Source organism: Aspergillus bombycis (assembly GCF_001792695.1).
Source record: "Aspergillus bombycis strain NRRL26010 chromosome Unknown contig00061, whole genome shotgun sequence".
NCBI lineage: Eukaryota > Fungi > Ascomycota > Eurotiomycetes > Eurotiales > Aspergillaceae > Aspergillus > Aspergillus bombycis.
Genome location: NW_019170063.1, coordinates 75,879 through 92,671, shown reverse-complemented (window position 1 = coordinate 92,671; position 16,793 = coordinate 75,879). Strand labels below are relative to the sequence as shown.

The following is a 16,793-nucleotide window of genomic DNA, read 5'->3' as shown; positions in this document are numbered from 1 at the left end:
GCGATATTCATCCAGTGACCGGACCGAAATGCGCCACATGATACACAGCCACATGTGGCTGGGCCTTCTCTGCGGATCTCTCGGTGCCTCAGGCGGAAAGACTGTGCACGACTAGAAGTCTAGAACTTAGTATACGAAGAGAGCTTTGATACCGGAGTTTATTTACTGAAGTCTATTCTTCAAATCACACTTTATTACTACAATTGCCCTAAAATAGTAGTCTAGCAGAGAAAATCCAGCAACTTCAGCTAATAAATAACATACACCCTAGAGCGGACCTGTATCCAAGGCCTGTCATCATGTACAGTCATAATCATTAAGGCATACAAATATTGCGTAGCATCTGGCTACATTAGCATTTTTGTGCCGAGGAATACAGTCTGACCTTCACACCCCGATCATGCGACATGGTGAGGGTAGACAGGATTGCGGGCTGTTTCAATTCTGGGTCGGCGCACTCGAGGATGTCAAAGCGTTGGATCAACTTAACAAGGGTATAGCTTGCTTCCGTGAGTGCATATTGCTCTGTAAATTCCATAATTAGAGCTTCTCTGGACATAAGGAAAACTGGGTATAAAACTTACGACCAAGGCAGATCCGTGGGCCTCCGTTGAATGGAAGATAGTCCCAACCGCGTCTGCCATTTTCCTCCCAGCGCTCTGGTCGGAACGAATGGGAATCAGGTCCATATAAGTCTGTACGGCGGTGCATAGCGTAGACGCTGTATGCGACAACCTGTCCTTTTGGAACAAAGACTGGGGATCTTCCATCAGGACCACCTCCAACTGGCAGAGAAGTGTCCTTGGCAGCGACACGGAAATTCAGAGGAACGGGGGGCAATAACCGGAGGACTGTTCTTATCAGCTCTGTAGACTATGACTAAAAGGAGGTAAAAGCACATACCCTCGTTCAGCACATATCGCAAGTATGGGATGTCCTTTAGCTTTGCTTGTGTAATTTCTTCCTTCGGGTTTTGGCTATCTCCAAACTCGTCGATGATGGTTTGTCGCAGCCTTTTCCAAACATCCTGGTTGCGTGACAAGTAGAAAAATGCAGAACTGAGCAGACTAGCCGTGGTATCACGGCCAGCCACGAGAATGTTGAGCATATTATCTCTCAGCACCTTTGGATCATCGTTGTCTGCGGCCAAGGCCTCCGCAAAAATATATCTACCGGACTTTTTCTCCGGATCATTCTTGGATCGGATAGCAAGCTGAACATAGTGATCAACGACCTCGTGGACGCGCTGATTGGCTTCACGGAACTCTTTCGGATTGACCATCCAGTAAAAATGCATAGCACGCGAGCGGGTTGTCAGGTAATCTTGGGCGGTACCGAATGCCTCTGCGAATCCTTGTGCACTTCCGACGGATGATCTCCCCAAGAGACTCGCGCTGTTGGAAGATTCCAAAGCGCCTACCGATTCTCCAAACAGGAAATGCGTGGCAGAGTCGATTGTTAGAAGGAAAAACAGACGTTGAATGTCAAAGCTCGAACCATCCCGAGGAATGAGGTCAATCAGGCGGGAGATATGGCCGTCCATGAGCTCTAGGTCAGCCACCTAAGGGGGTCAGCAATTATATCCTCCTGAATCAAGGGTTTTCCGTACCTGATCTCGTGTGAATTGAGGCCGTAACAGCCCACGTGCATGAGACCAGCCGGGACCATCGAGAGTAAAGATTCCGTCCCCGAGTAAAGGGTAGAATTCACGATGTCTGGTTCCCAGGCCGAAATCGTTGAATTGGGTTGCCAACAGAGCTTTGATATTCTCCGGTTCAATGGTAGTCAACATCCATTTACCTAGAGCCTTCTGGGTATAAGTGTTTCCGAATCGCCCATACTGCCCTGCAAGATATTCAACCCATCGTTTGTGCCTGACTTCGTTGAGCAACCGCACGAATGATCGGATTCCAAAGATGCCTGATGGCCCTTGAGCAGCAGGCTGACATCCAAGAGATTGGGCTCGCTTGCGCTGCTGATACAGCCGCTGGAGGTACTGTAGAACTAGGAAGGTAATGCACAGGGCACCAAAAAGCGGAGCGATTTGGGCCAGCATGATGCCGGCGGAGAGTTACAGTTTGCTAAAGTAGGGCAGTATGTGCCGCTTTGTGATGTGAACTGTGACACGAATAAGAGCCTGGGGATGGTGCCCGGGCGGGTGAGAGGACGGTACTTATACATCGACTGACTGAAAGCACATGTGTATGGATGCCTTGAAACTTTGAATAATACTACTAGTATGTACAGGAAAGTTCATCACGACCGAAGACCGAGCACGAGGGAGTACAGAAAGAGGCATAATCCAGACACATGATTTGCTGGGCCATCGCAAGCATCTCCTGAAGAGGTTAGCTTGAAAGTCCAGGAACTGAGTTGTTGCTCGGCCCTCGGGGAGACTAAGTTGGAACTTCATCCACTCCACATCTGATACCTTCCTCTTTTTCCCCACATCACCGCCCCCTTTGTTAACTCCGCCTGTGTCACGTTCACCTTGGAAGCATCGGGCCGTGAAGGCTTGAAGCACGGTAGCCATTTGGTCAATGCTTCCTTGAACAGCTCGCGAGCCGCCTTGCCTTCGGTGGATAAGCTTTGGAAATCATAGCAATGTTCAGACTGTTTGAGAAGGTATCCGAACACTTGATCCTCACTCGTCTCGCCACAGTTCGGGATCTCGGTAGAGAACGTCATTCCATCGGGCGCAACTCCAGGCGCGATATCTTCAGTGGTCAGCATAGACAACGTCCTCCATGGATCAAACTCTCCGCCAGTGAAGAAAGTATTGGACGGTCGGATATTCCAGCCTCCGTACTTTTCGTTGAGGGCTTCCGTCTGGGGGCGTGATGGCAGCATACCGGTTCCGACTGCCTGTGCGAACTGGTTATTGCATATTTCCTGCTGGTACTCCAGAGTCTGGTAGCGGGAAAGCAGTGAATGAGGGCCAAAATTGTTACTTTGATAGAATCCCCACTCGGTGCAGTACTGCCAACTCCAGCTGATAGAATCCGGGTCATAATACACCACGTCCAGCTTACAAGACGGCGTAGCAGGATCGCTAAGTCCTCTGCAGTTGGTCTCCATAAAATTGTTAACCAATGGCGTGAATGCTGACCATGCAGCCCAACGTTCAGCCACATACTTACTTCCACGGACTGGAGCGAAGCCATCCGCACCTGCCACCTCCTGCGTTGTAGGATCCACTTCCAGATGTCCGCAGAGTTCGCGCAGACTTCCTTCTGGACCGTCAAGGGCATAGCTCTGGAAATAGTTATAGATAGTCCCCAAAGCTGCTGTGAAGCCTTCGTTGCTGTTCTGCTCAGCTCCAGGGCCGAGAAAGAGCGTTTTGATAGCAGCCGCAGTGTGATTGTTTGATAGTTGCTGGTCTATATAACCTAGAGCTGCATGGATATCTTTGGCACAATTTTCAAAACCATGGCCGACCAAACCACGGTAGACTTGGTCATAGTACACGCTCATATTCAGTTGTGCTTGGACCGGAGCAGAAGAAGAATAAGCCGCAAAGATAACGTCCGGGTACTCGTTGCGGGCAAAAGCAGCCCGAATCCCAGCATATGAACCTCCAACGAGGACCCAGGGTGTGGAGCTGGGAGTGAGATCAAGGTCGGCGAACTTCGCGCGGCTGAAATTCTGCGCAAAGTACGGGATGTCCTCAAGGGCTTGTTTGGTCGTAAGGTACTTGAAATGTTCGGGTGGCGTATCCCTGCTAATTGGAAATGGCGTAGAGTTTCCGTAATATCTACATGCACATGCTGTTAGCTGCCTGGGCAATATATGGACATGGTAATTAAGAGAAAAACAAACCTATGTTCCCATATAATACCCATTGCGTGAGTGTCCTCAAGCATTTTCCTGAAAAATGACAAACTCGATCTCAAGTGATTTTTGGCAGTACTCTCTGCGTTTGCTTCTCCGGCGTCGTACATGATGATCGGACGCCCGGCCTCGTAGTAGTCATCATTCACCCAGAACCGATTATGGTATGTGCCAACAGAAGTATCATTATGGTCGATAGGAATCTAAAGGTGTGTTTAGCGATGACCTCTAAAGAGCCATGAAACAGGCAAGCTTAAGCATACCATGATGTACTCTGCGGTGACCGTCTCATCTTGAGCATTAGCCTTGGCGAGCACAGAATGTACAGTATTTTTGCTGGAGAGTAACTTGGGGTCCAAGTTCAACTCAGCAGCCAACTGCAGCTCTCGCATATACTTAGATCCTCCAAACAGCCCCAATCCCACAACGGGGCCAGCCAGTATAGCAATGCTAGATACTATGAGAAAGAAGTCGAAACGCATCTTGGTCTGAAGAGACAGGGACTTTTCATGCCCGCACGCGCACCAAATGAGAAAGAAACGAAGGGTATTTCAAAGAGCAAGATTGCAGATAGTTTACCAGACATAGGGAAGGAGGGTACCCGTGTCTGTTATATGTATACGCAATGATCGATCCTAGTACTCTTGCCGGACGGCTGCGTCAACGAGACAGTCTACGTCTTGGCCTGGTCAGCCAACCCAATGCAAGTTCCTCATGACGTATCAGCATAGGTCTGTTCGGATTACATGGTATGCAGTAGGCTCGTATAACGTGAGTGAATATGTCTGAGTACGTCGGGTTGGACAACATGTTACCCAATGCGGAAATGGGGGCGCTTAAGAAGAATCCAGTTTGGATGGCTTCGGACATCGGCCCGGGCACATGGCGCCAAGAGCCCTATCGATCGTTACCTATTAGGGAATGTCACGAATGCCCCAACCACCAAATATCGGAAGAAGACTGAAAACGGTGCCTGTCTTTTCTATAGCTGAACTGAATCAATAAAAGCAAATCTAATTCAATTTCAAGTTTAGCAACCAGTCAGACAGTAGTAAAATGCAGCCACCAAATTGCCGTGAACATTCGATGCCTGATGGCTTCGATCGTGGAACCCTCATTCCTGTGGCCTTGGGATAGTAGTTTTAGTAAAACATAGCGTCAAGGGGTTTAGCTGGGTTGAGGCCTTGGAAGGGGGACAATATGTTTGATCCAACAGCTCATTTCCGCGATCTTCACATATATCTCTTCCGAGGAGATAATTTGAATGGAGTTATTCAATGAACTATTATGTACTAGTACTAAGGGATGTAGAAGAAATAAATATACTGGGCAGGGGTTAAAAAAGAAAGGCCACCTGGCCCAGATGTCATCATCTGGTGTTTCAAGCTAGCTAGCTAGTAGCGGATGCCTAGCTTCTACAAAGCCTACAACCCGCAAATTGATGTGCGTGACTGTTTCGGCCCTCAAGGACAGTCATCCGCCACATGTAACAAATGGGGTCTGCATGTTAACATTGCCCATATACCTAGAAATGGTTGTCACACAATAATTTCTATTGAAGACCGCATTCGGCATAAGGTCCATGCCTGTTGCTATAGCCTTACCCCCCTTTTCTTTTTAGAGCCTGCAGGCTAAACACATAGCCACTTGGATATTTGGTACACAGAAATGGACAAACAATAAGCACACAGACACCGTATAGGGCGGGTACATAGCAGTCTAAAGACTACACAATTACATTTTTTTTTCTAGCGAATGAGTTAGTGTCTGCCCGTTTAGTCTTTGATACGCTTTTCCAGACCTACGTCGAAGACGAGTAGTATTACTTGGAAGTGATAAACTCAATGGGACAAGGTATTATACCAATGGCATACAACTGACATTCAGAAGTTCCTGTTTATATGCAAACATCCTTAAAGTTAACCTTGTACAAACACGGATCGACAAACGACTCCTAAGATTGAGGCCCTAGCGTACATCTCGAGCCGTACTTTGGCTTAGCTCACAAATCGAAACCATTCTTGAGGACCATAATCCAGCTCGTATTGTCCTCACGACACAGACCTGAAGATAGCAATGCGTCAAGCGCCCCGAGGTTGCTCGGTACGTCAGAGGCTGAAGTGGGATGGGGCTGAGGTGGCACGAGGAAGCATCTATAAGCGCGATGAGCATTTCAGCTATTATTAAGGTGACCCGTGACCATGTTTAGGTGACAATTTTTGTTTGATAGTACCACAACTGCCACAACATGGATACCCTTGAGACTTGAACGCCAGCCGCGAGCTATTAATAACCACAGTTCGGCTGTCTTTAACAACCAAGTCTTGCAAAGATTTCCTTGGTGTGCATATATTCTTCGACATTCAGTGGAAAGGGGTAAGCGACGCATCGCAGAATATGGCCAAAACCAGGGCATACACGCAGCCTTAGTCAACGTCTTGTCTGGAAGCCACGTATAAATGTCTTGGCGACAGGACATCTACCATTGGCTGCCTCACACTGCAGAGGGTATCCATGTGGTAGAGTTGAAGAATCCTCATGATACACTGTGGTTTCCACTTTCGGAGAAGCATTTATTTTAGGGTCATGCCAAGGCGAAGTTCATTATAAGGCTTTTCGGCACATTTTGGCACAAGAACGGATGGATCACACCATTGAGTACCTGATTGATGGAGATAGCATATGGCCCCACTGCACTAACATGGGACTGACGCACCAGTGTCCCAAATTCGCCGAGTGTGAAATCGGGACTCCGCATTGATTCATCACGAAGTCCACCACTGAAGAACAGGAATATGGCCATTTGTCCGACAGGATTTAACGTGTTGAACGAACTCGCATACGATCGTCACATCACTCCGGGTGCTCGCTATAAATGCATCCGAAGTATTTTTTGCAAAGGGACCGGACAAGAACCAAAGTGCTGCTCTTGCTGAGCAAGAAGGTTCCCATAATCCGAATAAAGACGAAACAACTGCTGGGAGTCCAGTGGATGAGATGCTGGTCTAAGTGACGCAGGGGTTCTTGGCTATGGGCTGAACCCATAAATATCCAACGGCACTTTGGGTGATTCCTAAAAAACTGTAACTGCCGATTTCAAAAAGGGAAATTTCGTCAGCGATCATTTTAGCGACGGCCAGTGCTCCGGTGTCTCCTGTACGTTCGTCAGGTCGTGCGCGCTATGCCTGGGCTCTTCGTGGACCATGACTCTTGAGATTGGTGGAACTAAACTGGCCCATCTCTTGGATAGATTAATCAGGGGGGTTTTGTTGCTCGTAGCTCGCCTTCATTCCCCTCTCGTGATCTGGGCATTAGAGACTAATAGAGCTCAAGCCGGGAGCGAATATAAAGGTACAATGGCCGACGATATGACGAAAATCCAGACAGGGAGATACAACCCAGCAGAGAATTGACAGACAACATGTGGTCAAGAAGCCTTCTCTTCTCATCTTCGTTTCTTTGGGCCAGAGTCGCCAATGCGGCCTTTGGGATCACCACCTCGGATGACTCCTACGTCATTGACACTGGGTCGGCGAACCCTCTCAAATTTACCGTTTCCCGTTCAAGCTGCGATATCACCTCTATCAATTACTATGGCTCGGAACTCCAGTACTCTGGCAAGGGCAGCCACATCGGTTCTGGCCTTGGAAGCGCAACGGTTTCTGCGGTAGAAGATGGTGAGTTAACCATACAACAAACCATGTTGACCCTAGATACGCTGACATCTTCTTTGTCAAGGGGACTACATCAAGGTTACCTGCGACACTGATACCTTGACACAGTATTTTGTTGTTCACAATGGCGACTCGATCATTCATATGGCGACGTACACCACAGCGGGTTAGTTTATTTCACGACGCAGAAAAAGAAAATCGTTCCTGACGTATATTTTTAATAAATTCAGAGCCCTCCGTTGGTGAGCTGCGATTCATTGCACGCCTTAACTCGGAGCTCCTACCGAACGAGGAGCCGTTCGGCGACGTGTCTACCACTTCGGGCGGCGAGGCAATCGAAGGCTCGGATGTGGTAAGTGCAAAATGATGCTAGGGAATGAAGATAGCTGATGAAGGGTAATAGTTCCTGGTAAATGGGGAGACCCGCAGCAAATTCTACTCCAGCCAGCGCTTCATTGATGACCAGAGACATTGTAAGGCGCATACTTGTTGACTGTTGCGCATGGCTAACCTGTTTCTAGGCATCGCCGGAGACGCCCACCGTGTCTGTATGATCCTCAACCAATACGAGACTTCCTCCGGTGGTCCTTTCTTCCGGTCAGTACATTATTGTGCGACATTACAAGCCTGCATACTAACCTTAACAGCGATATCAACTCCAACAACGGTGGTGACTACAACTCCCTCTACTGGTACATGGTACGTTTGACATGACATTATACTTTTCAGTTATCTTGTTAACGATGGCAGAACTCGGGCCATGTCCAAACAGAAGACAAGCGCCAGGGCCTCCATGGACCGTACTCGATGTACTTCAGCCGCAGTGGAACTCCCGGCACCGATATTGACACATCCTTCTTCGCAAACCTGGACATCAAGGGCTACGTCGCTGCAGGCGGCCGCGGAACTGTATCCGGAACTGCATCTGGAGCCGACTCCAGCTTCAAATGGGTCGTTCACTGGTACGATATCCATGTAATAGTAGCATCTGAACTTGACCTAACAATAAGTACAGGTACAACGCCGACGCCCAGTACTGGGCATACACCTCTTCAGGCGGTAGCTTCACCTCCCCGGCCATGAAACCAGGTGATTACACCATGGTCTACTACCAGGGCGAATACAAGGTAGCCGAGACCACTGTATCGGTCACAGCTGGATCATCAACAAGCAAGGATATCTCCGGGTCCGTAGAAACAGGCGACACCATCTTCAAGATCGGCGACTGGGACGGAACGTACGTGTCTTATTTCACTCCTGCTAGCAAGCTACCCACTCGGACATAACTGACCTATCACCGCCAGACCAACCGGTTTCCGCAACGCAGAGAACCAACTCCGGATGCACCCCTCGGACTCGCGCATGTCGTCCTGGGGCCCCCTTACATACACCGTCGGCAGCTCCGCGCTCACTGACTTCCCAATGGCTGCCTTCAAGGGCGTCAACGACCCCGTCACAATCAAATTCACAGCCACTTCCGCTCAGACTGGCGCTGCTACCCTGCGTATCGGAACGACTCTTTCGTTCGCAGGCGGTCGTCCTCAAGCTACTGTAAGGAAGCCCATTCCAAACCCGACACACACACATACACACAAACTGAGGACCAAACAAACTAACAAACACTAGATCAACGACTACCAAGGCTCCGCCCCCTCTGCACCCACAAACCTCACTCCCGCGGCGTTACCCGTGGAGCCTACCGCGGCCTCGGCGAAGTCTACGACGTGAGCGTTCCATCTGGAACGATCGTCGAAGGAGAGAACACTGTGAGTGTCCTTCGATTTCCCTCCCACAATTCTCCAAGGTTCATAACTAACACAACCACCAGATCACAATCAGCGTCATCTCCGGAAGTTCCGGCGATGAGTTCCTTGCTCCTAACTTCGTAAGTGCTTGCCCATCTTCTTAGAGTCATTGTCCTGGTCATGGATTGATTGGCTAATGACTTACTTGTTTTAGATCTTCGACTGCGTCGAGTTGTTCCAGTAAGGATGTGATTAGTGTATCAGTTGAGATTGTACATATTGATTGATGCTGGCTATGAGATGGCTAGCACTGTGTTCATAGTGAAGTAACTAACGGGTCTATCCTTCGTTAATTGGACCATCCCCCACGTTGAGCTAGACATTGTAAAAAAAAAAGGGTTGCTAATGGGACACACCATCTGGTTATATAAACACCTAACAACCCACCTTCAAGCTTTTCCTCCGAGATAGAAAGAAGCATCTTAACATAATACTCGCTTATACTAGTGTTCCTCCCCTCCGTATGCTCTACAACAATGGCCTACACCTAACACAATGACAATTCTACCACATGAATAAATAGCCACTACAATATGAATGACTACCTAGTCTATCATCCTCAGAACCCATCCATCCTCACAGTCAACCCCAAAAACAATACAAATTCTTAACTTCCTCCGCCAAGAACCCCAGCATCAATCCCCAGATCATTAGTCTCCACCGTCCCCCGCAATGTCCAATTCTCGGTACAGTAATCTGTCTAAACTAGGCCATCCAGTACGGAAAGGCCTGAAACGGCAAGACAAACCTACAAGCAGGTATGGTTTATAGTTAATCATATTCGGCTACATGTTGCCTTGCCCGTTCAGATGTAGATCACCTGGAGTATATATCTGATTGCGTTGATTACACAATGTTTCAATAGCCATGTTTCTTCTGGCCATGCATAATATAGTAGGACGTAGGCATGGCAGCTCGCTACAGATGGTTACAGGTTGATATATAGCTGTAAATAGCCTCGAGGTGATTATTTCAGCAACATTTTCATAGGTCCTAACACTCATCCTATAATCTATACCTTATTGATATTATAAAGATGAATATATTCCCTATGATCGTTAAAATCCAACGTGACCAAGGTCCATCTAAAAGACAAGTAACAATTCTGTATCTTACAACCTCAGCCTCCTAAACGCAACAACAGCACCAACACCCACAACACCAGCGCTCAATACCCAAGTCCACCATCCAGCCCGAGCCCCACCCTCTACAGCATCCGCCCCATGCACCAGCTTTCCCCCAACCCAGACACCCTTTACATTACGATCATTACCGCTCCACACCCACTTATGGATCTTCTCTTCCCACGTCTCCCATCCAAAGACATCAACCTGGCTTTCACCACTGCTATACTGACTCGCAGGCAAGAACCGCCCTAGATGGATCAGCTGCGCATCGAACAGCATGCCGTCGTCGAATCCACCGATATCGTTCTCCATATTGACAGCAGCTGCGCCGCCGCGTGTAGCAAGGTATAAAGCCTCTTCCACGCTCAGCACAAGTTTCTTTCCTTCATCGCCTTTGCTGGCCGGCTCCACATGTCGAAGTAACCGGGATACAAGACAGGCTTGTCGGACGGCTTCCAAGATACTGGGACTATACCCGCCACTAACATCTGTGCCAAGACCAACTGTGATTCCCTTGTCGAGGAGCTTGCGAACGGGACAGATGCCGGATCCCAGGGCGGAGTTTGACGCGGGACAGTGGGAGACCTTGGCACCTCGGTCGTGGATAAGATCTTGCTCGTCGGGTGATAGATGGACACCGTGCGCAAGGATAGTTCGTGGTGTTAGAAGGCCGTAAGTGTCGTACACATCGGCGTAGCTCTTGGCGCTCGGGAATTCACAGTGCACGTCATCGATTTCTTGTACGTTCTCAGAGATGTGCGTCTGAATGTGCAGTGGGGGCTCATAGGAAGCGGCTAGGTCAGCTAGACCACGCATTGCTTTCGGGGTGCATGTTAGCGCAAAGCGCGGGGTGATGATTGGCTTTATCATGGTCCCTTGCGGATCGATGGACTGGATGTACGAGATGACTTCCTTGTTTAGTTCGATGGATTCTTCAGTTGAGGGGTCGATGTAGTAGGGCTCAGATAATTTTGGATTATCCATGCAGGTGCGGCCAATAAGGGCGCGTTGGCCGCGTTTCTGGCACAGCGTTGCCAGCAGGTTCGTAGCCGAGACATGAATGGTGGCGTAGTAGGAGGCAAAGGTTGTACCGTTTGCTAGAGTGCGTGAGACGACCTGATTGTAGACCCTGAACGCCCTCGGGGAAGGGATGTTGGGAAGGGAACTCCCGAATGAGGCTTCCATGGGGAAGGTATACTGCTTTAGCCAGTCAAGGAGAGTAGTGGAACCAAAGAGTCCATTGTTGGGGTACTGAGGTGCGTGGATATGAGTGTCTAAACCTGTCAGTATTTGTATACACGAACATATGACTCCTACATGCCTACTCAAAGGAGGCGGAAAATTTAATTATCACTTACCAATAAACCCAGGAAAAAAGAATTCATTATATTCTTCCCTCGCGCGGACGATCTTTACTCTCGCCCCAGATATATATCGGGGAGCATCCTCCGGGACCCAGCTATTTTCTTTGAGTAGGTCACGTAGGTCACTGTCAGTGATGACAGTCCAGTCGGTACCCTTGATTCGGCCATCGGCGGTGGAAACCCATAAAGCTCCCTGTTGGATAGCAAGGGTCTTCGAGGATGACCGGGGAAGATGTACAAATGTACCGACGAAGACGATATACGTGGGGGCCATGTTGGAATGTCCCTTGGTTCTCTCGATTTTCAGCGACACAAAACTGAAATTACGTTGCAATGGGGCCAAGTAGCCAGCTCGAACGGATTAATATGTGACCGGTCGAGACAAGGAATAGAAGTAGCAAGATACGCTATACGTGTAGGTTATTTGACCGTACCCAGACTGCCACACTATAAGTTAGCATGAATTCTCTCAAATTTGAATAGAATGTCATGGATTCACCTTGAATGCTGATGTGTATCTAAAAGGAGAACTACTAACCTGTGACCTGTCATCGACAGAAGTATGACCGTTCGAACCTTAACCTTATCTACCTTACGGATGCACCAATGCACTGTACTCCCACGAGATGGTACTGTGTATGTTTCAACACTCGAGGGAAAGGCTGCTTATAAGGTTGAGATTTCATACAAGGGGAATGTTGTTATTCTGGAAGGTTGAGCTTCTTGCAGCTCCACCAGGACCACAACCACATCCTAGATTGGACGTGACCTCGGGTCACGGCCGGTTCCGATGCCAAGAGCGGTTTAGTGCGGAGAAGATAAGATAGCCACCACGGCGACTACGCACACCAGAAGACCCGGTGGGATTCTGACCACTCAGGAGGCTGAGAGAAAGCAATCTTTTACTTAAGAGCTGAGTCGCTGGCTGCACGTGCCCTGGTGGTGGCTTCCTAATCAAGCAACCGCTGATTACAGCCCTGGAGCTGAGCGTTCAGCTCCGGCCCTGATTAATATCAATGTGACCAAACTTATGCGAAGAACGGCTGAACATCAACCGCTACTAGAGCGGCAAGTATCATTCGCTTTGCTAAATAGAGTCTTTTTTGTACAACTCAAATGCAAATAGTAACCAGAACGCCTCCGAATGTCTATCATGAATGTTGAATCTTGGCGTCGTGTCACCGTCATTATGCCAAACCAAAACCCAAGCAACTAAACATGTGTTGAAAAAATGTATCTCGCAGGCGATAATAATAAACAATCATACATGGGTATCATAGATCTACTCAGTATCCTCCACAGGACCGCAAGTGCAGAACAGGTTTTGGTCACCGTAAGCTGTGGATGTTCAGGTTAGCTTTGCTCCTGATCAAGTGAGATAGAGAATTAGAGGAAACTTACCATCATCCACCCGGGTCACCGAAGGCCAGAACTTCTTCTCCACCAGGTACGGCAGGGGGTAGGCGGCCGTCTCCCGTGTGTACGGGCGGTTCCACTCATTGGACAAAAGATCGCGCTGAGTGTGAGGGGACATCTTCAGCACGTTACCCTCACGTGGCTGTGCGCCGCTCTCCACCTCAGCAATCTCCCGGCGAATAGAGATCAGAGCATCGCAGAAGCGATCCAGCTCCGCCTTGCTCTCCGACTCGGTGGGTTCGATCATGAGGGTGTTGGACACGGGCCAGGACATGGTTGGGGCGTGGAAGCCATAATCCTGGAGACGCTTGGCAATATCGATGGCCTCAACACCGCAGGTCTCCTTGAACTTGCGAACATCGAGGATGAACTCGTGGGCACAGCGGCCATTCTCGTTGGTGTACAGGATCGGGTAGTGTTCCTTCAGACGGGAGAGAATGTAATTGGCGTTAAGCAGAGTGATCTTTGTCGCGTGGGTAAGACCCTTGGCACCCATCATATTGATGTAGTTGAAGGTGATGGGCAGGATGCTGGCGCTACCCCAAGGAGCAGCACTGATCGGGGGCGATGAGGACTCCGTACGCTTAGACTGAAGGTATTCGCTGGCCGGGTGAGACGGCAGGAATGGGCGCAGGTGCTCTGCAACACCGATAGGACCCACACCAGGACCTCCACCACCGTGAGGGATACAGAAGGTCTTATGCAGGTTGAGATGGCAAACATCCGCACCAATCTCGCCAGGAGAGCAGAGACCAATCTGCGCGTTCATGTTGGCACCGTCCATGTAGACCTGTCCACCATGCTGGTGCACGATTTCACAGGCCTCCTTAACACCAGGCTCGTACACACCGAAAGTGCTAGGATAGGTGATCATAACAGCAGCCAGCTCATCCTTGTGCTTCTCGCATTTAGCCTTGAGATCTTCAAGGTCCAAGTTGCTAGTCTTGGTGTCACACTTAATGGTAACGACCTTCATGCCAGCCATGGCCGCACTAGCTGGGTTTGTTCCGTGGGCAGACACGGGGATTAAACAGATGTTGCGCTTGGACTCACCGCTAGCCTCCAGATACTTCTTGATGACACGCAGACCCGCGAATTCACCCTGGGCGCCAGAGTTAGGCTGGACAGTGACTTCAGCCATACCGGTGATGTCGGCGAGTTGCTGTTCCAGATCATCAATCATCTGGGTGTAGCCCTTGGCGACATCTGCAGGCAGGAAGGGGTGCATCTGGGAGAACTCAGGCCAGGAGATCGGGATCATCTCGGTGGTTGCGTTGAGCTTCATAGTGCAAGAGCCCAGAGGGATCATAGAGTGAGCAAGAGACAGGTCCTTGGACTCCAGGTGACGGATGTACCGGAGCATTTCCGTCTCCGAGTGATGGGTGTTGAATACCGGGTGAGTCAGATATTCCGAAGTCCGCTCAAGGCTGGCCGGAAGTGGGGAGATACCGAGCTCTCCATCAATAGACGCTTCACCCTTGGAAGCACGAGTAGCAAACACTTGCAGAATGGACTTGACCTCTTCCCGTCCGCTAGTCTCATCCAGAGAGATACCGACCTTGGTAGAGTTCACGCGGCGAAGGAAGATAGACTGTTCCCGGGCAGCAGCGACAATGGCGTCCGCATCTTGGCTAGTGGGCAACTCTACAGTAACGGTGTCGAACACAGCACCGCCATCGGCGACGTTGGTCTTGATCGGAACGTTGTAGCCCAGAGCAGCAAGCTTCGCCTGCAAAGTTGAAGTCATGGACATGATGCGTTGAGCAATGGATTTCAGACCAGTCGGACCGTGGTAAACAGCGTACATAGCGCTCATATTGGCGAGAAGTGCCTGGGCAGTGCAGATATTGCTAGTGGCTTTCTCACGGCGAATGTGCTGCTCTCGTGTCTGCAGAGCCAATCTTAAAGCACGGTTGCCAAGGCGATCTTTGGAGACACCCACAACACGACCGGGGACCTTACGCTTGTACTTGTCTACACAAGCGAAGAACGCTGCATGTGGGCCACCGTATCCCATAGGAACACCGAACCTCTGAGCATTACCGAACGCGATATCAGCTCCAAACTCTCCGGGTGCCTTCAAAACAGTCAAGGCCATCAAGTCCGTGGCGACGCTGAAGGTACCACCGGCACCATGAATGGTGTCACTCAAGGCCTGGAAGTCGTAGATGCCACCCTCAGTATCCGGATATTGAGCAAGCACACCAATGAGATTGTCGCCCTGTTCCTTTACCAACTTGAAGTCATCCGCCAGAACGTCACCGATAACCAGGTTGATGCCGAAGCCCTCGGCGCGCGACCGCATCACGGCGATTGTCTGAGGGTGGCAAAGATGGGAAACAACATAAGCCTTACCGGGCTTCTTCTGTTTTGAAGCAGGCATAGTAGCGAAAGACATGGTCATCGCCTCAGCAGCAGCAGTGGCTTCGTCTAGAACGGACGCATTGGCAAATGGCAAGCCCGTCAAGTCGGCAGTCAGTGTTTGGAAGTTCAGGAGTGACTCCAGACGACCCTGACTGATCTCGGGCTGGTAGGGGGTGTAGCTCGTGTACCATGCGGGGTTTTCCAGGACATTGCGAAGGATCACTGGAGGCACAATTGTGCCGTAATAGCCAGTTCCAATATATGTCTTGCCAGAAACATCGATTTGCTTCCGGTAGACATCCAAGAGCTTCAGCATATCGGTCTCGCCGAGACCACCGCCCACATTGTCCCGGTACAGATTTGTTTTGGCGTGAGGATCGGTAACCTTCAAGTCCTTCTTGGACAGAATGTCTGCAGGGAGCACCTGTTTTACGAATTCATCGAGAGACGCCACTGGGGGGTCAAGGGTGGCCAGCATTTCCTTTGCGGCATCTGGCGAAGGGCCGATATGACGTCTGGGGAAGGTGTCAAGGGGCTGAAAGAGGTCGCGTGGATGAGGGTCGCCATGGTCAGTTACTGAGCTTGTGTAGACCGGTCGCCGTGAGGGCTGCTGTGTAGCTGTGTGCAGGGCGCGGTGGGTTGCGCGGAAGGGAGAGGACGGAGAAGCTCTGCGGAATGCAACGGGGGAAGGGGCAGAGCGCAGCCGAGTCCGAAGAGCAAGCTGGCGAGTGCCACGAAGGGCGCACCAGGATGCAGCCATTGTGATAGTGTGAGAGGCCAACGGACTGCGGTGTTCAATGGTTTGGCTAAGCCAAGGGATGGTAGTTTGTACTGATCTTAGTAAATCCCCGGCGATAGCTCAACACATGAGACAGTAGGAAGTTGGATGGATGAAGGGAGAGGAATACAATTAAGAAGACCAGGAAGACAAGATTTAAAAAAGAACAGAAAGCAAGAAGGCTCTAGGGAAAAACTTATCGAGCAAAGTCATACAATCTATGGACTCCTTCGGCCGGCAAGAAAACCGCGGGCGATACGGACAATCACGGAAAACTGTCGATAACCCGATAACGCTGCCGCCCAAGCCAATGATAACATGGGAATGCTCTGCGGTCCCTTGGGAAGTTGCCCCGCAAGCGCGCCAGTAAACCGCGCTTGGCTTCTCCGCGACCGATAAGAGATTATTTTCCCGCGGGAAAGTCTTAGCTTATG

At 49.9% G+C, this 16,793-nt stretch overlaps 4 protein-coding genes across 4 annotated transcripts; 1 reads left to right on the top strand and 3 right to left on the bottom strand.

Moving 5' to 3' along the window:
• Positions 1 to 352: 352 nt before the first annotated feature.
• Positions 353 to 4,313, bottom strand: ABOM_007776 (putative serine peptidase; the record flags this gene model as incomplete). Its single annotated transcript, XM_022534905.1, has 7 exons — positions 353 to 525; positions 585 to 851; positions 904 to 1,561; positions 1,610 to 1,996; positions 2,491 to 3,754; positions 3,940 to 4,034; positions 4,095 to 4,313. 7 exons carry the CDS (start codon positions 4,311 to 4,313, stop codon positions 353 to 355), a joined length of 3,063 nt encoding a protein of 1,020 aa, XP_022387742.1.
• Positions 4,314 to 7,252: 2,939 nt separating this feature from the next.
• rglA (putative rhamnogalacturonase B) lies at positions 7,253 to 9,494 on the top strand (the record flags this gene model as incomplete). Its single annotated transcript, XM_022534904.1, has 12 exons — positions 7,253 to 7,508; positions 7,570 to 7,671; positions 7,736 to 7,857; positions 7,909 to 7,978; positions 8,027 to 8,102; positions 8,153 to 8,204; positions 8,256 to 8,467; positions 8,521 to 8,742; positions 8,810 to 9,056; positions 9,132 to 9,229; positions 9,345 to 9,390; positions 9,465 to 9,494. 12 exons carry the CDS (start codon positions 7,253 to 7,255, stop codon positions 9,492 to 9,494), a joined length of 1,533 nt encoding a protein of 510 aa, XP_022387740.1.
• Positions 9,495 to 10,422: 928 nt separating this feature from the next.
• Positions 10,423 to 12,075, bottom strand: ABOM_007774 (chlorohydrolase family protein; the record flags this gene model as incomplete). The annotated part of the gene is made up of 2 exons (XM_022534903.1): positions 10,423 to 11,711; positions 11,796 to 12,075. The coding sequence occupies 2 exons, from the start codon at positions 12,073 to 12,075 to the stop codon at positions 10,423 to 10,425; spliced, it is 1,569 nt and encodes a 522-aa protein (XP_022387741.1).
• Positions 12,076 to 13,083: 1,008 nt separating this feature from the next.
• Positions 13,084 to 16,341, bottom strand: ABOM_007773 (glycine decarboxylase subunit P; the record flags this gene model as incomplete). The annotated part of the gene is made up of 2 exons (XM_022534902.1): positions 13,084 to 13,139; positions 13,203 to 16,341. The coding sequence occupies 2 exons, from the start codon at positions 16,339 to 16,341 to the stop codon at positions 13,084 to 13,086; spliced, it is 3,195 nt and encodes a 1,064-aa protein (XP_022387747.1).
• Positions 16,342 to 16,793: the final 452 nt, after the last annotated feature.